Below are 20,696 nucleotides of genomic sequence, written 5' to 3' on the forward strand. Positions count from 1 at the left end.
AGACAAGAGAGCAGGCAGTAAGAATATTCAGTGTATCATAACTTAGAGGTGAGACATTACATTTTCCATTACCTAAAATGAATATGCATTTGTATAAAGACTTTATTTAAGACTGCAGTTTTTGAAAATTATTTCTCATTAGTTTTGTTTTATTATGTATGAATTATAAAAGATAGATAGATAAAAAGTCAGATGCTAGATAGATGGATATAAACAGTCAGATAGATAGATAGATAGATAGATAGATAGATAGATAGATAGATAGATAGATAGATAGATAGATAGATAGATAGATAGATAGATAGATAGATAGATAGATAGATAGATAGATAGAAACGTTGCCTCACAAACAAAAACAGTGGGATATGTCGCCACCTGCTGAAATTAATATATTTTGTAACCCCTGAAAATAGTAATCAGTGCCGTATCGTTATACTATACTACATTATATATATTATATTATATTATAATAACTATCCTATATCACTGTAACTATAAATGTTATTTTATGGCGGCGCTTAGCCACAAATAATATTCAAATATTTCAAAAACATTAATAGGAACCTTTGATTCAAAGCCTCTTCACCCTCCGTGCTGAAATAAACAACACATCCGGGTCAGAGCTGCAGGTCGCTTGATGCTGATTGGCTGTTCTTGGTTTGTTGTTAACTGTGATAGGCCGGAGCGCAACACGTCTATCAGCGTGTGTCGTCGGTGTCTGGTAAATAGAAAGAACGCAAGGTCAGAAATTGATATTGTTTTTAAACGTTTTATTGTAATACATTATGATGTTACCGTTTGGTATGTGGGTGTTATTTTGACGTACATCGTCCTAGATTATCAATCGTTATTAGTACGCGAAGGCTTTAAGCTGTATAATCTAAATGGGTCTGTAAATTAGCAAACTTTAACGGACAAAAAGTTTAAACGTCAGGGTTTTTAATGTGAAATGCTTTGATTAATGGTAATTAATGTCATGTAATATAATAAAATAGGCGCTGTTTGATGACATGTTTGCTATCCTGTCAAGTCACGTCTGAAGTCTTTATAAGATGTGTTAAGCCATAACAATCCTAGTCATAAAAACATTGTGTGGGTGACATTCAGTATTCAGGATTGACCATACACTACAGATCAAAGTTTAGAGTCATTAAAATATTGTGTAATATTATTAGAATTTGTAAAAAAAATAAATAAAAAAATATAAAAAAATCTATTTTAAGATGTTTTAAAATGTAATTTATAAATCTAGAAATTTAAAATTTTATAAAATTAAGAAATAATTCTAAAATGCTCAAGAAACAGTTCTTATTTCATCTCTCATAAATGTTTAAACATTTTTCTGTTTCTTTTTATTAGATATCCATGAGTAGCTAAACTCGCTTTACCTAATGCACACAACATGTTGACTGCAAGGAAGGCATGCGTGTCTTTGACAGCCAGACGACTTCTGGGGGCATCTGTATCTTCGACCCTTGACCCCCAGCGTCACCCCAGAGCGTTCCGTACCGCCGTCCCACTCAGAGATGAAGTGAAGCTCCATGAGGACTGGGCTGCCCTGGCCAAGAAGCAGCTGAAAGGGAAAAACCCTGAGGATCTGATCTGGAGGACCCCAGAAGGCATCTCTATTAAACCTGTATACACTCAGACAGACACTGCTGCGGTCCAAGATGAGCTGCCGGGAGTCTTCCCATTCACCCGAGGGCCTTACCCCACCATGTACACCTACAGACCCTGGACCATCAGGCAATATGCTGGATTCAGCACTGTAGAGGAAAGCAACAAGTTTTACAGGGATAATATTAAAGGTATGATGTCACTGCATTAAAACTATTGAGTGAAATTATATATTGAGTTGTATAGTAATGCTGTTATAATAAAAAAATAAAAATAAAACATTGCATATATATATATATATATATATATATATATATATATATATATATATATATATATATATATATATATATATATATATATATATATCTGTATAATATATCTGAAAAGTTATATTTTATATAGTATATGAACATATTTATAGATGTTATAAAACAACACAATAAGATTTTTATATTTGTTATATTTATATACATATATTTCTACAATATAAAGTATATTTTATAAAAATAAATACTTTTAAGAAGATAAAGGCTAAATGTTTTCCAATAATTTATATTAATGAATAATATAAAACAAAACAAAACACTAAAAATATATATTTTATATTATATAAAATGATATTGATAAATAATATATATTATTTATTATTTTACATAATTATTTATAGAAATATATTTATATAGTTCAAAAGTCTTTTAAGATTATAACTTAAGGAATGTTTTTAATATTCTAATGACCTCTCTAAATAGATAATATAAAACAAAAAACTTACTAAAAAGTATATTTTAAATAAATAAATTATATATTTATATATATTATATTTATATACAATTTCTATAAAATTATAATATTAAAATTAAAACTTTTATTGTACAAATACTGTTTATTTGCATGCCATGTGACCATGAATGTGCTGTTAATTTATTATACATTATTATCTTAAGATCTCAGAGGAACTGCTGATAAATATTCAGGGTCTAGGTTTAGCTCAAAAAAATGTTTGGGAATCTTTACAAACTGTTTGTCCTTTGCAGCGGGCCAGCAGGGTCTTTCTGTAGCGTTTGACCTTCCGACACACAGAGGTTATGACTCTGACAATCCCAGAGTTCATGGGATGTGGGAATGGCAGGTGTAGCTATTGACACCGTGGAAGACACCAAACTGCTGTTCGACGGCATCCCTCTGGAGAAGATGTCTGTATCCATGACAATGAACGGAGCCGTCATTCCCATTCTAGCCATGTTCATCGTGACCGGAGAAGAGCAAGGTGTGCCCAAGGAGAAGCTGACGGGCACCATCCAGAACGACATCCTCAAAGAGTTCATGGTGCGAAACACCTACATCTTCCCTCCAGAGCCGTCAATGCACGCCATCGCTGATATCTTCGCCTACACCTCAAAGGTACGGCTTGACTGATGGGACTTTAAGATCTTTTTTTTTTTATATACAGTCTGCTGTCCGTTTTTACGTGCTCAGAGCATTTATTTATTAAATCTCTCATATTTATTTTTAATTTTTCTTCTTCTTCCAGTGACTTATAATGATAGAGTATTCAGCATCCCAGCACGTGTGCTTTTTACAGCCTTGTAGTTTTGACCATCTTTGTAAAGTCAATATATCTGACCTCCATACTCTAAAACATTGGATTTTCTTTCTTACAGAATATGCCCAAGTTTAATTCTATTTCCATCAGTGGATATCACATACAGGAAGCTGGAGCTGATGCCATCCTGGAGTTGGCTTACACTATTGCCAACGGTCTGGAGTACTGCAGAACTGGACTGAAGGCTGGACTCACCATCGACGAGTTCGCTCCCAGGTTAGCTTGGGAAGTTCCATATTCTTATACTTTGTCTCTTTTTTAAAAAATAATGGATTTACATTTCTTACAATGCATGTACATTTAATGTATTATACTTTGTTTCATATCACCTTTGCATCAATTAAAAAGAAAAAGAAAAAACTAGTTAACGCTAATGCAAGGGTGTTTCTAAAGCTGCGTCTATGGGAGGGATGGTCAATTTAACATCATTCTCTCTTCTGACTGATGTTATCAGTCGCTCTCAATTTGTTTTCGTTCTTTTGAAAGTTGTGAAAACGCTGTCGTGGAATTTTACTTTTGCTTTTTGAAAAAATGGAAATGCAAAAAATATATTTGTTGTTTTCTCCCATTCACTGCTCTCGAAGTTTACCCAACTATGATGACTTCTACTTTTGAGAAACATTGAAATATGAAAAAAGTCTATAATAATAATAATAATAATAATATGATTAATTCATGATTTATAATTAATAAAAATGTTAATTACTGAATTTTTGATAATTAATGGAATGTATTTAAAATGTAATGTCTTAAAAGTCTTAAATGTGGTATTATTATTATTATTATTATTAAAAATTATTTATTAATAATAAATACATATTAAATTATATATTACAAAATTCATGAGTAATAATTATCAAATTGACTATAAAATAATGAATACTACTATAACTACTAGAAATAGAAGTGCATTTTAATAATTAATCTATTTTATTGTTTTATTGATACCATTATATACAATTAGCCTTTCGCTGGCCTCTCACCCAGAACGGCCATTGTCCAATCGCACATCATAGCAACCGTTACTATGTGAGCAGCTCTGACAAACATTGACTCCAATCAAGATGGTGAAGCGGTGCGCCCACGGCGTTTGTAAATCAGACACTAGATACCCCGAGAGATTGTCTGGATTAACATTTCTGCATTTGACATTGAGAGCATAGGCCGTAATTTAGATATATTTTTGAGATGGAAAAATGCAGTTTTACAAATGCTAGAAACGTGGCTTTCTAAGGAAAGATTGCGATCAAGTAGCACACCTAGGTTCCTAACTGATGACGAAGAATTCTAGTTTATTATAAGCAGAGTTTTTAGGCCCTATGATTAACACCTCTGTTTTTTCTGAATTTAGCAGTAAGAAATTACTCGTCATCCAATTTTTTATATCGACTATGCATTCCATTAGTTTTTCAAATTGGTGTGTTTCACCAGGCTGCGAGGAAATATAGAGCTGCGTATCATCAGCATAACAGTGAAAGCTAACACCATGTTTCCTGATGATATCTCCCAAGGGTAACATATAAAGCGTGAAGAGTAGCGGCCCTAGTACTGAGCCTTGAGGTACTCCATACTGCACTTGTGATCGATATGATACATCTTCATTCACTGCTACGAACTGATGGCGGTCATATAAGTACGATTTAAACCATGCTAATGCACTTCCACTGATGCCAACAAAGTGTTCAAGTCTATGCAAAAGAATGTTGTGGTCAATTGTGTCAAACGCAGCACTAAGATCCAATAAAACTAATAGAGAGATACACCCACGATCAGATGATAAGAGCAGATCATTTGTAACTCTAAGGAGAGCAGTCTCAGTACTATGATACGGTCTAAATCCTGACTGGAAATCCTCACATATACCATTTTTCTCTAAGAAGGAATATAATTGTGAGGATACCACCTTTTCTAGTATCTTGGACAGAAAAGGGAGATTCGAGATTGGTCTATAATTAACAAGTTCTCTGGGGTCAAGTTGTGGCTTTTTTATGAGAGGCTTAATAACAGCCAGTTTGAAGGTTTTGGGGACATATCCTAATGACAATGAGGAATTAATAATAGTCAGAAGAGGATCTATGACTTCTGGAAGCACCTCTTTTAGGAGCTTAGATGGTATAGGGTCTAACATACATGTTGTTGGTTTAGATGATTTAACAAGTTTATACAAGTCTTCCTCTCCTATAGTAGAGAATGAGTGGAACTGTTCCTCAGGGGGTCTATAGTGCACTGTCTGATATGATACGGTAGCTGACGGCTGAATGGTTGCAATTTTATCTCTAATAGTATCGATTTTAGAAGTAAAGTAGTTCATAAAGTCATTACTGTTGTGGTGTTGGGAAATGTCAACACTTGTTGAGGCTTTATTTTTCGTTAATTTAGCCACTGTATTGAATAAATACCTGGGGTTATGTTTGTTTTCTTCTAAAAGAGAAGAAAAGTAATCAGATCTAGCAGTTTTTAATGCTTTTCTGTAAGATATGTTACTTTCCCGCCAGGCAATACGAAATACCTCTAGTTTTGTTTTCGTCCAGCTGCGCTCCATTTTTCGGGCTGCTCTCTTTAGGGTGCGAGTATGCTCATTATACCATGGTGTCAAACTGTTTTCCTTAACCTTCCTTAAGCGTGAGAGTCCATAGTTTCTGTTACATCATCAAGTTGTTCTGAGGTTTTGGATATGCTAAGGAATTCGGATACATCAGGAAGATAACTTAAAAAGCAGTCTTTTGTGGTAGAAGTGATGGTTCTTCGATACTTGTAACAAGAAGTAGAATTTACAATTTTGGCTATATGAAATTTACACAGAACTAAATAATGATCTGAGATATCATCACTTGGCTGAATAATTTCAACACTATCAACATCAATTCCATGTGACAGTATTAAATCTAGAGTATGATTTCGACAATGAGTAGGTCCTGAAACATGTTGTCTAACACCAATAGAGTTCAGAATGTCTATAAATGCTGATCCCAATGCATCTTTTTCATTAATTATCGGCCGATGTTTATCGCGCACCCCTAATTATAATTATATGGTAATCTAGCAGTACATACTACAAATTAATCATTTTAATAATATTGATAAATTATTATTGCACTTCTACTACTAATATAAATACATATAAAATTGTATTGTTACTACTTTTACATGTACATATTCTTTCTAATTAATTCAACTACTATAATTATTATTAATAATGCATTATAAAAATAATAATAATTCTAATAACAACACAGCTAATGTATTGGTTTTCTGAAGGTTTCATATACAGCATTACTGAATGTGATTTTTTTATTTTTTATTTTTATATATGCATGATCTCTTTTTAGATTGTCATTCTTCTGGGGGATCGGCATGAACTTTTATATGGAAATCGCGAAGCTGAGGGCAGCGCGGCGATTGTGGGCGACACTTATCAAAGAGAAGTTCCAGCCCAAGAACTCTAAATCCCTCCTGCTGAGAACTCACTGTCAGACATCAGGATGGTCCCTCACTGAGCAGGTACTGTCACTGATCTCAGCTCAAACTGTTCATGCCTGCTGAATGTCATATTACACAAGCAGTGCTGCAGTTAAGTGTAAATGTGTTAGATCACATTTTTGACATGCAATACATGATGTTATGCGTATCTTAAGATTCTGTGATGGTGTGCTGGGTAGCTGAAAGGTGAAATATAATTTCCAAAGTGCTGCTGTATTTTGAACTAATTATGTTCTGATGGGTCTGGTTGAATCTACCTCATTTGCTCTTCAGGACCCTTACAACAATGTGATCCGTACTGTGATCGAGGCCATGGCTGCGGTGTTTGGAGGCACACAGTCTCTGCACACTAACTCTTTTGATGAGGCACTGGGTCTGCCCACCGTCAAGAGCGCCCGCATCGCCCGCAATACACAGATCATCATCCAGGAGGAGTCGGGCATCCCGAAGGTGGCTGACCCCTGGGGTGGGTCCTACATGATGGAGGCCCTCACTAATGACGTGTACAACTCAGCGCTCAAGGTTCGTACTATAGAGAACCGCTCGTTAAAATAATTCTAATATCTTTCTATTATTAAACTTTCTCTAATCTGCTCATAATTATGTGGTTTGCATCATAATACATGGTGACAGCTGTATTTAATTATAATCCGTGGTAATAGATTTTTACCATTATATGCTTATTGCATAATTTTTTTTAATAATAATAAAAAAAAAAAAGACTTTATATCTAGATCTGTAAATAAACTTGATAAACACATTAAATGATTAATGCCAAGATACACTGTAGAAATTTTGGCTAATCCGAATTTTATAATACGAATGTTATGGTTGGTAATTGATATGATCTAGCCAGTATTAAAAGTCTGAACTGTTATAATAATAATATTACTACTGTTATTAATAATAAAGATAATAATAATAAAGAAAAATAAACATAATTAAAATAAATAAATATATATGGTGGCTGGCTAATATGGTCAATATAAACTATTATTATAAATGATAATAAAAATGTATTTATTAATTGCATTATTATTATACATGCATGTTAAATACTTCATAGTACATAAATGTTAAATAATAATAATAATAATAATAATAAAATGATATATTTAGTTATAATAATGATAGAAGTATAAATTAATAAGAAATACATTTGATTCTATTAATAATACAGTTTTAATTTAAGCTGCAGAGATTTAAGCTTTACACTTGGCATTGAATTGGTTTCATAATTTAGTGAAATTTGTAACATTTGTTATTTTTTCGTTTAGGCTTTGAAACTGTTGTATTATAAGTGGTATATAAATAAATGTAACTTGACTTATTTATTAAATTATATAAATAAATATTATTACTATTATTAATACTGGATAAATTCAAATAATCAAATAATTAGAATTTGTTGAAATTAATACTAATTTAGAATTTATTGTTATTATTATTATCATCATCATAAAATAACAGCAATTTCTGGATTTAAAAAACTAAGCAGTTACTTAAAGTAAGCCTGGATATTCCTACTCTGAAGCCCTCTGATTTGTTTCTTAGGCAGCAATATCTGTGATATTAGTGTGTGTTTACAGGAGTTCTGTTCTCTTTGTGTCTCGTTTAGTTCATCACTGAGATTGAGGACATGGGTGGTATGGCTCGTGCTGTAGCTGAGGGAATTCCCAAACTGCGCATCGAGGAATGTGCCGCCCGCAGACAAGCGCGCATTGATTCAGGTATCAAAGCAAAACACTCATATACACGTGACTGAATCCAGAATTACAGCCCAGGACACGAGACTAATGTCCCATTTAACTAAAGTGCTACTTCAGAAGCCTCCATGACTAAAGGCCAGTCCACACTGAGCTTGAAAAAGCAAAACGAATATTTAAAAGCGATATTGCAAAAAGTCGCTGTTTTGAAAACAAACACAGAAGAGGAGTATCCCGGATAAGAGAAGAAAGTGGATGCTGAGTTCTTGTTATCGTTGGTATTTGAGAACAAATTTATTCTCACGTGTTCTTTATACAGAATAACATTTCTATTAATTGTCCACTGAATTATGTGATCTGTAGAGCACTGTCCGTTTTCTTCCATGTGTGTGAGTGTTATGAGTGTGTTCACTTTTTTTCTACACATAAAATATGAAAAGCAAATAGACATATGGTTATGACGATATATTTTCTGTATGTAAATATAAAGGATGTTTATGAGAAATATTAGCATTATAGCGTTATTAAACATACAAAGAGTGAATGTGTCTGCTTATTAATCAAAATCAACTGTATATCACAATTGGAAGTTATTATAAGCACTCGATGATGGTTTAAAGTGGGTAAGCAAATACATTACTAATTACAGCCATTTTCAAGTGTAGCTTGATGCTAATATTACTTGTAATTATATTGTAGGATGTAGTTTAGTTTGTTTCTGGTGTAGAACCTTGTTTATCTTAATTCAATGCTGTATATTGAGCAGCGGACGATGTTTAATCCATTTACGAGATACATATCTGAGGAAAACTGCATTGTTGGTCGGCGGCACCTAGCTTGCAGGTGTAAATTAGCAGAAGGCAAACAGAAGGCGTTTTTTGTTAAGTGTGAAAGCACCGTTCGCATGCGATTCACTTTGCTTTTTTGCATCGTGCTCTGTGTGGAAAGGCCTTAATGGAAGAGTCTCATTTAGAAATATGCAATTAAAAACGTCTCAGGTTACTATCTTAACCTCAGTTCCCTGAGAGATGGGAACGAGACATGGCGTCAGAAGCTGATGCTTTGGGGACTGCCTTCCTTCCTAAACCTACCTGAAATCTTATTGCACAACCCAGTGAAGCTGCAACTCTCACTGGCCAATGCCAGCCAGTACAGCGGTTAATGTGCCGTCTTGGTGGTATAAGCTCAGAATCTTCTGACTGAACCAACAGTGCAGCTGACCTGAGCAATGAACACTGCAGCCTACGCCATGTCTCGTTCCCGTCTCTCAGGGAACCAAGGCTACGACAGTAACCAGAGACGTTCCCTCTCAAGAACGGTTCACTCGACATGGCATCAGAAGATGACGCTTTTTGGACTGTATAGAACAACACAGTTGTAACAGCTAAGAAAAAGCCTGAACGCAGAATTGGTGAAAAACTGTTTAACGTTCTAACTCCGTTATTCAGTACTACATAGTTCACAGTCTTTGTAATGTGTTTCAGCAATACATATATATGCATTCAGAAACAGTTCTCAGAACTGACTATATAGGGACTTGGACCATACCATAAGTGTAGATTACCATTATAATTTTATACATACTATTGCATTGTATAATACATTGTATTCAAAATATGTTATATTTTACGATATTTTCTATTGTGTAGTCAAACAATCCAAAGAAAACAGCTTTTAAACCGCTGCTGTTATGTTGTTGGTTTCACGTAATCAAAATTGTGTAATCATTGTCTGATGAATATGCAATAACATAAAAAGCCCTTTTTATGAATTATGAGTATGTTCGCTATCATAGCTATAAATAGACTTTAAATTACATGAAACTGTGGTCAAAAGCCTATCATAAATGTGAAAATGTTTTAGTAGTTGGATGGGGAGGGGGTTGTTGTCTTCTGTTATATACACCATGAATGTCAAAATCAAACCTGCAATCTAGGTAAACAGATGTGCATGTGCATGATGCTCTGATCATCACACATTGTTCGGCATGCCATCCAGCTCTGCAGCTGCAGGGAGATAACATGAATTATTTTTAATTGATTTTGCTGTCTGTGTAGTCTAAAGGTTTTTAAGTCGGAGATCTCAGATATTGACATGCTATTTTCAGAACTCAACCCTCTTTAATGCTTTTACTGATTGATAAACACAGTTCCGCTAGAGGGCAGTGTTTTAGCATGCACAAATTATCATGCCAACACAAGATTTTTTATTTATTTATTTTTTTTCACATGCATGCCTATATTTCCAATCCTGAGGCCTAAAGTATGATGTCTCTAATTGAGTGTTTCTTCACATCAGGTAATGGTTTGCAAGTGGCTCTTTTTCCAAGGAATTATGCATAATTTAGATGTCCCACTTATGCCACACAGCTGGATATTTTAGTGGCTGTTATGCAAATGATTTTCCTTTAGGGTGAACCACTGTATAGTTTTCCACTGCCACTCTAATGCTTCCGTCTGAACCTCAGGTGGACAGAAACGCTGTAAATAAATGAACACATTAATGAAGTGATGAATGCATTAGCTACACTTGCTATGGACCACACATCACCACAATATCTCACTTCACTCAAAAAGTGAGTCAATAATTCAAAGGAAGTGTGGTTCAAAGGCTAAGGCCTCTATTTTGCACCCCCCCCCCTCCCCAGAGTTTATTACTTTATATCATCAGAATAACAATTTGATTTAAAAGTTGAATGGAAAACAATAACCTTTCCCTGTATTGCTTAAATGACAACAGCTCTTGAGCTAACCTACCTGAAATATTTCTAATTAGTTTTATGCCATGTAGTTTCTTAGTTTTACAATTATTGAATCCTTAAACTTTATTTACAGGTTTAAATTGGATTTTAAAATCCAAGATGTTCAGTGTGGTCCTGAAACTGGCAGTTTTCCAGCATTTCTATATGACCTTCAAAACAGTCCTCTCAGGCTGTGGTTTTCAGCGAATGTCACAGTCTCGCTGAAGTTGCCCAGTAGATGCAGTGAACATCATTTCAAACAGAAACTCAGCCATATTGGTTTCACAGCAGATGTTTGAAGCTCCCCGCGTTCATTCTGACACTAGAAGCTGAGGGTTTTGATCTCGAGGGTCCCTCTTATCTTGTGTGCATGGGTACGTTTCAGGAGAGTAGTGAAATATGCATGAGCACACCAGCCTGTCAATTATCTTGTCATTCACTTCACTTATCAGGAGAAAAAAATAGAAATCATTTCTTTAAAAAAAAATCTTACTGACCCTAGTTTCAAACCCAGAACTGTACTTTACTGTATATCTGGTAAAAAAAAATATAGAAAATTCTGTCATATTTTAGGAGCTATTTTAGTGTTGTGATAGAATCTTTTCATTTAGTTCACTGCAACTTGATCAATAAAAAGGAATACAAACTATGTAGATGTAGGTAGAAAAAACACAATTTATACTTACCTTTTTTTAACATAAGCCTCCTTTGCACATTCCCCTGCATAATTATATATATATCTATATATATATATATATATATATGATATATTTGTATAGACTGCCATGATGTCCCTATAGATGTGCTCTCCTGATCTGTGTTTAATGAACGTACTGCTGTATTATAGAACACTTCTTGTGAGCTTCTTTTTCTATATTTATGGCTGATTATCTTTGTCTCATAATGAGGTGAAAGGAGCCCATGTCCTCCGACCTGGACCTACATGGTAATGCACCTAGATCTGCAAATCTGAGATGGTTTATTTTAGCTCCAGGCATCTCTAGCATCGCCACTTCATTATTTAGGGTCTTCTGCTGATGTCTCTGTCTCAAAATAGGCTCCGAGGTCATCGTCGGGGTCAACAAGTACCGCCTGGAGAAGGAAGAAAGTGTGGACGTGCTTGCCATCGACAACACCGCTGTGCGTAACAAGCAGATTGAAAAGCTGCGCAAGGTTAGTTCCCTCCGGCAATGATTCACTGCACGGATTTTGATGTCAAGTGCCTTCATCCGTGTTGATGCAATCTGAAATAGTCACATATAGTCTCTTCCCTGCAGAGCTCTCTGTGAAGTTACCTAATCACAATCAAGGGCTGTAATTCAATCAAGTACGTGAAGTGCTTCATAGAAATGACCAGAATTTATCATTTTGTTCAGAGAAACTGTCAACATTGGATTCATCATTGCAATACAGATCTGTGAACATTAAAGAACATACATGACATAGATTTGAACTTTATTTAACTCCTTCTATTCAGTGATGTAGGAGCATTAAGGGAACATTAAGGTATGTATCTTTTAATAGCAATGACCATTTCTCTAAAAGCTAAGGGGCAGGTATTTTAATGTTTGTGTCACATAACAAAATTGATTCTGCTGAAGTGTGTGTACCTGAAGTAAACTTCCAATAGTTCAACTTCAGCACAATCAAATGTACTTAAGTATATCTTTAGTAGGACTTCAGAGATGCTTCCTCACTATTAAAGAGCATTAGGTACAAAATTAGTCATTCCAATTTAGCAGACTAAGTATAGAAGTTTAATAAACCTATTCTAAAAGCACAATTGCAGGGTACTTGTATTAAGTAGCCTACATAAATATGTACAGTTATTTGAAGTATACTTAGCATAAAATAAAATAAACTTTTTTCACAATAAATTTTAGTATATTTATTTTTCATTATGGTATGTAAGCCAAGGTTTAGAATAAAATACTTTAACAGTAGCTTATTATTTTGTGTTAACTATTATGTAGCATAGTGGGAATGTACAGGGTAACATTTTATGTCACACCTTTACATGATGAGCTTCTTTATCTTATTTTCATAAAATAAAATCCTACAGTATTTAACTTTTTAAATCTTTCTTAAATGTTGATTCTGAAAGAAAATGAGCCCGATGTCTACAGTACAATAACAAACACAATTTTCACACATCTGATTGACAGATAAACCTTGCACTTTTATTTTAATGTTTTTTCTTAATGCTGTGGTTGTTTTATCAGTTTCCTTCATACTTTCAGTTAAACGACATTAAGTTAAAAGTCATTTATCATTCAATGGAACTGTGCGTGTGCTTGTTTTTGCTCCGTCCATGCAATAAATGCGTAGCCTTCAACTGCTCAGGAAATGTCAATGGTATGACAGAGAGCTACTGAAAAACTGCAGAAGAAAAACCTGCAGTCCTGTGACAGGCGGTGAATATTGTGAAGCACGTGAAGAAGAGATGTGAGGGCACGAACTACACTGCTTAAAGCATAATTGTTGAGAATGTGTAGTATTACTAGTTTACTAGCATTAAAAAAGCTAAAATTGTAATCCTTCAAAAATATGTAAGTGTTCTGTAATTCAATGCATTTAAAAATACAGTTATTTCTATTTTAATATTGCATCATGCATATCATTTTAGAAACTGATCTAAATGACATATAGAATATATTTTTTGCTGAGATTTGATGTTGTGACAATTTTGCGTCATGATTACACAAAAATACAACATTTCTAAATGACGTTGTGATGTCATTGTGTCACTCAAGTCACATCAAGTCACTTTTAGCAACAAATTGGCCTTCTTTTAGCCACGTTCTCTGAATATTAATTGGCCACACTGGAGCGAGACGTTACAGCAGCAGATTTCCTTTTGCAACTGATTAGCCATAACAACGTCCATGTTCCATCATGCCCTAAGTCACAGCGCACAGATGTCCTCCTGTGCCTCCACAACAAAGGCAGTATTATTAGTATGACTATATAGACAAACCAAAATGTATTTCATTTTTTTTATTCTACATAGTTTTAACTTATATATTTTATATTTGTATTTACATTCTCTTACAACTCCATCTACATGGTTTCAGATGGACGTTGGCTGGTTTTTAATCCTGGTTTGGCTCATCCACGGTCAGTGTTTGCACATTGTAATGAAACTGTGATTGCACTGCAGGTCAGAGAAAGCAGGGATGCAGAGGCGGCGAAGAGGTGCTTGGCTGCGATTGAACAGTGTGCACGCACCAGAGATGGAAACCTGCTGGAGCTCGCCGTGGAGGCTGCAAGAGCCCGGTGGGTACGGGTTCATGAAGTCCAGATGCAGAGAACTTTAGAAAATGATTGTATCGCAACCAAAAAGCAAACGCATTTACAAAAGGTTTATGCAAATCCTGAATCTGAAATAATGGTGTCAGTTAGGGTGTCAATTAACTGTGTTGAAGAATTAGTGTGTCATTTGCTTTTTCATTTATTGCTCATTAGATTATTTTTTATTTATCAATGTATTTATTAGCTTTACATCTAATCATTTGCATAATTATTAATCTGTAACAAGAAACATTACACCACCATATTTGCAAAGATATAGTGGCAAAAATGTTTTCGAAACAACAATACAGCAATTGTGTTACATTTATATAATGTGACAATGTGTGGATTAAAGGATTCTGTTGAATTCTGTAGGTGTTCAGTGGGGGAGATCACAGATGCCATGAAATCTGTTTTTGGGGAACACAAGGCCAGCACACGTATGGTGAGCGGAGCATACCGCAGTGAATTCGGCGAGCATGAGGAGATAGCACTGGCACACAACAGGTAAGAGCTTGCAGATTCCTGAAACCCAGAACCACATCCAGATATGCTTGTTTTCATACTATATAGTCAAATGAGTAGCATGTCCAAATAAGTGGACAAAAACTGGTACTTCTCAGGTCTTGACTGTTGGCAATGTATTTCATTAAAGTCAAAGTGTGTGTGTGTGTATGTGTGTGTGTGTGTGTCTATTTATATATATATATATATATATATATATATATATATAATATTGGGGGTTCGATTACCCGGGAATACATGGTAGGTAAAAATTGATAGCCTGAATGCACTGTAAGTAGCTTTGGATAATAGCGTCTGCTAAATGCATAAATTTATATATATATATATATTAGTGGGAAAAATATTTCTTTGATCAAATGAGTATTTTCCCGATTGTATGTTTAATTTCTACTTTAGTTACTGAAAACGGCTTTATTTCAGTCACTGGAAAAAAAAGTAAGTCTGTTAGGGAAGTATATGAAGTAACCAACCACAGTTTTGTCCTTTACAGGAATAGCTCACCCAAAAAATAACTAACCATCATATAGTTCTAAATCCATAAAAGTGTTTGAAGCTTTATCAGTAATTTCTAGTTCTTGTTTCTCAGAGTTGTACAGTTCAAAAAGCATGAAGGCAGAAATCCCCGTCTGCTTGTGGCCAAAATGGGACAGGACGGTCATGATAGAGGGGCAAAGGTCATCGCCACTGGATTTGCAGACCTTGGGTTTGATGTGGACGTCGGCCCGCTTTTTCAGGTAAGAGAGATGCTGTATGCTGCATTTAAATCTTCTATTTAAAAGAATCTTTCTTTGTGTATGTTGTTAAAAATATCTATCCTTGTGTTATAGATGCTCAAGAATCTTTAATATCACTCATTTTAGCACACAGTGTTAAGAGAATAAGAGATCCTTTCTGAGCCATGATCATTAAAACACTGAATCCATTACTGAGCAGATCAAATGCTCCCACTTCTTTACAGTTTTCAAAAGAAGTCCAAATCTCCATGAATACTCATCACCATCCTAAACATGGATGTTTCTGCATTAGATTGTTGGGTATAAAGTGAAAAAATGTGTCCCTAGGACTTTAAACATGGTGTAAGGGTTTATGCTACTATAGAAAATGCTGGGGTAAGATCTTTTTTTTTTTATGTGTTTGAAAGAAGTCTCTTAGGGGCCATTCACATATCGAGTCTTTTGTGCACTCAGCTACGACCGCACCACAGAGAGATAAAAACATCTCAACTTTTCAGAATGCCACAAGCACACTTCAGGTCATGTGACAAAACACGAGACCGGTGAGTGGAGCAGGTTTCGCTCATTTCCCAATCACTCCACCGGCCTCGCTCTGTTCCCATGGCTCTCGGCCCTGCACCACTCGTCATATATCATTTTTAATATCATTATACTTTTAAAAGAATAGAAGAGTCCAAAAGTACAGTATTTGCTTAAAATATATGGAATGTTATTGTGCATTGATGTGGAGGCTGGTATAGTTATGATTGTATTTATTGTTCTAGATTTAACAGGATTTAATGCTTGTATCTGTTTCTGTGATGACAGACCCCGCTGGAGGTCGCCCAGCAGGCCGTGGATGCAGATGTACATTGTGTGGGTATCAGCACACTGGCAGCTGGACACAAGACCCTCGTTCCTGAACTCATTAAAGAGCTGCGTAGCCTCAACCGACCCGATATCATGGTGATCTGCGGAGGGGTCATACCGCCACAGGTAACACCTACCTTTTGTTCCAAATGCCATCACAACTGTTCTTTCTTCGATTTCTCTTGAAATATATTGTCTACATCTCAAATGGCTTTAGATTGCGAAGAAAATTATCCATAATGTTCAAAGGGAGCTGTTATCTTCGTTTTGACATGGACAACATTCAACTTAGATGATCTGTCCAGAACCTGATCATTATGTTTTGACAGTGATAGTAGATTAGACTGAAATTTTACCATTCACAATGTGTAAAGAAAAGATAAGAAAGCTTTTTGTGGCAGAAACGTTTTTCTTCTCTTAATCATTACATTTTTGAATCTCAAAAAGTCAGATTACTTTATTCTATTGATTAATAAAGCAGAGAGTCATGAAAGGCCACCTATTATATTGCTTTTAGCTTGATTAAGGGTTGTTGGGAACAGCATGCAGCATAGCCTGATTATGCTTGCAGAGCGGCATAATGATCTAAAATCAATATAATGAACACCATTCTTACCTTTGCCATATTAATATAGAATTCGATTCATGTGAGCTCACTGATGATTAGCAATTAAGTGAATGGTGCAACAACTGCTTCATTCATATAAAATGTTATTGATGTGCACACACAGGTTGCTATACAGTATTTTGACTATTTTATAGTAGCAAGAGAGAGAGAGAGATTTTTTTTATTGGTTTTGAAAGAAGTTATTTGATCAGAAATACAGTAATACTATTGTCACACCTCTGGACTGTTTGTGTGTGTTTTTCTCCCCATGTGCTGCCTGTGACCAAGTGTGTCATGTTAGTTTGTCCCTTTTTCCCCATGTATTTACATTTATTCATTTAGCAGACGCTTTTATCCAAAGCGACTTACAGATGAAGACACTGGAAGCAATCAAAAACAACAAAAGAGCAATGATATATAAGAGCTATAACAAGTCTCAGTTAGGTTAACACAGTACACATAGCATGGGATTTTAAATAATATAATAAATAAAAAGACAACCGATAGAATAAAAAAAATAATAGAGCAAGCTAGTTAGAGGTCTTTACACATACACACATATATACAATTGCATAATAAATGAAAAGAAAAATAGAATGCATAAAGTGTATATAAAAAATTTATTTAAGCCCTAGTCTGTGCAATCTATGTTTGTCAGGATGCCATGTCCGTGTGTTGCAGCCATTCCTAGTGAAAACTGTTTTTGCTATTTAATATGCTTGTGGAAATCTTTTTCTTCAGGACTTTGATGCATACATTTTGAAAGAACAAAATGTTTCACTTTTTTCAATTTGATGCATGCTTGCTGAATATAATAATAAATTGCTTAAACATTACTAGCCCCAAACTTTATACAGTAACCTTAATAAATCTGCTATTTTCAATATTGCCTTAGAATTAATATGACCCCACCATTTGTGCTCAGATCACATAACTAACTGAGTTAGTTATGGGTTGAATTCAAACACGATGTAAATTTGCACGTTTTCATCTTCAACCAGAAGCCGCTTGCTCTTTCAGCATTACACAGATAAACAGATACATTTGCTTCCAAGGGGTCGATTCATTTATGTATAAGTCAAACTCTATTCTTAGTCACAGTGGGGTGTAATTAGGACCTGTATAAGGTCAGTCTGTACATTCCTACATAATGATCTCTTAGCTAGTCAATATGAACATGGGATTGTGGGTAGCAGCCATGCATACACTTTGTTGCTGCGTAGGTGAACTGGTGGCTGTGTTTAGAAATGGATTCCATTTCAGCCTAGGCTTGGCTGTTTGAGCTCTGGAGGTGTCTTTAGTTCCTTAGACTTCTTGCCTGAGCGTCATTAATTGATTATTGAATGTTAACATGTAGTGAGTGTAAGTGGATGCAGCTTGAAGCTGCGTTAATTGAAGCAGACACGAAAATCCTTTTAATGCACCCAATCCGTTTGTTTGTACTGGATCAGATCTGTCAGGTAGATTCCACTGGCATTTGGCAAGGCAGTTCAAATATACACTGATGTGATTTGCTTTGCAAGGGAGGGTTTGAATCAGTGAGCCAAGAGTCATGCGTGCGAATAATATAATACAGATGATCATATAATTGTGCATAGCTTTGATAGAAAATCAAACTGCACAGTACATAATATTATTATTACATTATTTTAACCCTGTTGAAAAGAATGTTTTACTGAACTAAAGTCGCTTGATTGCATGAGTTGTTGACGAATCATTTAACAAATCATTTAAAAATAAAATACATTTTTTGAGAAAACTAACATGTTTTTGACCTTGCATGCATGTAAACTTGTTTGTCTGTTCCTGGCCTGGTTATACAAGATTTGATCCCCACTTTTATACCCAGCAGCTTCAAAAACACTCCAATCGGTGAGGTCATAACAGGCATGTTAATCACTCTCTGCTTCATTAGTTCATCTTTTAGCAGTCCTTAATATAGGTTTAGCTGATTTCAGTTTCTGCCTGTAGGCCGGTATAAGATGAACCAAACAGTGGTCAGAGAGCCCCAAAGCTGCCCATGGAACAGAGTGATATGCATCCTTAATTGTTGTATATCAGTGATCAAACATATTACTGTCTCTGGTGGGACTTGTAACGTGCTTTCTGTATTTTGGCTCATTTTGGCTCTAGAGAACGCCGTTCTGAAGCCATGTTCGCGGAGCTTAACCAGTGAGCCGGCGCATTTCTTTCTTTTCCGTCTGCAATCTATTTCATTTCAAGACTTAGGTGTTTCTATTTATGACTATGATCGACAGTTTCAGTATGTGCTCCAAAGCACACTTATCATGTTGCAGTTTCAATACAAGTTAAATTAATTTGTTTGCTAATCATGACATGACGTAGTTCAGTACTGATGCTTTACGTGATTTGATTATCTCATCATCTTTTTAGGACTATGAGTTCCTGTACAAGAGTGGCGTCAGCTGTATCTTCGGCCCAGGGACCAGGATTCCTCAAGCTGCGGTGGAAGTACTTGACAGCATTGAAAAAAGCCTGGAGAAGAACCGACAGGCCATGTAACCACAAAACAATCACTATTGCATCTCTAAATGCACTTCAGCTAAAGACAGCAATTCAATAGGTTGACTGTTGAAAAAGCTGAAAACGTTTGATATTCTAACAATTATCAAAGTACAGTGTAATCCGTATGAAATCGACTCTTATCAGAATTGTGTTTGATTGAAAACGTGTTGAAGCAGTCTTTGATTTTGTCTGAAATGTGTACAGTTTGACATAATGCATTAAAATCAATATGTTGATGTGGTCACCAGCGCTTTTCTTGCATCATCATTTGCTATTTCAACCCATAATTTCATAGTCTTCTCATCAGAGTGAAGCTGTTTTGTGGTTTTATTCAAGAGTAGAAAACACCATAAACACTGGAACTTAACTTGGATAATATATTTTATATATACAGTGATATAAGCTTTCTGTCTTTTTTCAAAGTGTGTACTTACAGACTTATTGTACAACATATTGTACATGATGTCTATCTCATTGAGCAACATCTGTTTCAGCTTTCAGTAGAAATGTGGATGTTGATGTTGAGATCTGTGAGTCCATATGAAACCGTAAACCCTGAAAGTGAGTGGCCACATATGCTTCCTGTGACTGCCTTTTGGCTGATTTTATGATGTTAATGTTTTGTAATTCACTCATAAAACTTGCTTTAAGTAACAATTCTCTTATGAAGGAATCTCAGTTTAAGGAATTTTTCACCAAAAAAAAATTTTGCTGAAAATGAAAACCAATGGATCCTTTACAGTGAATGGGTGCCGTCAGAATGAGGGTCCGAACAGCTGATTTAAAGATCAAAATAATCCACAAGTAATCCACATGATTCACTTCACAATATGTTCATTGTTCGACTGGAGTCATGTGGATTACTTGTGACGGCACCCATTCACTGCAGAGGATCCATTGGTGAGCAAGTGGTGTAACGCAAAATTTCTCCAAATCTGTTCTGATGAAGAAACAAACTCATCCACACCCTGTATAAGGTGAGTAAATCTTCAGCAAAGTTTTATTTTTGGGTGAA

The 20,696-nt window shown here is 35.2% G+C and overlaps 1 protein-coding gene across 1 annotated transcript; it reads left to right on the plus strand.

Moving 5' to 3' along the window:
• The first annotated feature begins 635 nt into the window (after positions 1-635).
• On the plus strand, positions 636-19,925 carry LOC113120482 (methylmalonyl-CoA mutase, mitochondrial-like). The gene is given in 14 exon segments (XM_026290312.1): positions 636-741; positions 1,360-1,808; positions 2,655-2,729; positions 2,732-3,021; positions 3,282-3,439; positions 6,553-6,724; positions 6,977-7,225; positions 8,322-8,433; positions 12,207-12,322; positions 14,310-14,425; positions 14,816-14,947; positions 15,552-15,699; positions 16,507-16,674; positions 19,550-19,925. Coding segments are annotated over 13 exon segments (2,271 nt in total). The 5' UTR covers positions 636-741; positions 1,360-1,402; the 3' UTR covers positions 19,679-19,925.
• Positions 19,926-20,696: the final 771 nt, after the last annotated feature.

The sequence above is a fragment of the Carassius auratus genome, chromosome 20 (assembly GCF_003368295.1).
Source record: "Carassius auratus strain Wakin chromosome 20, ASM336829v1, whole genome shotgun sequence".
Lineage (NCBI taxonomy): Eukaryota > Metazoa > Chordata > Actinopteri > Cypriniformes > Cyprinidae > Carassius > Carassius auratus.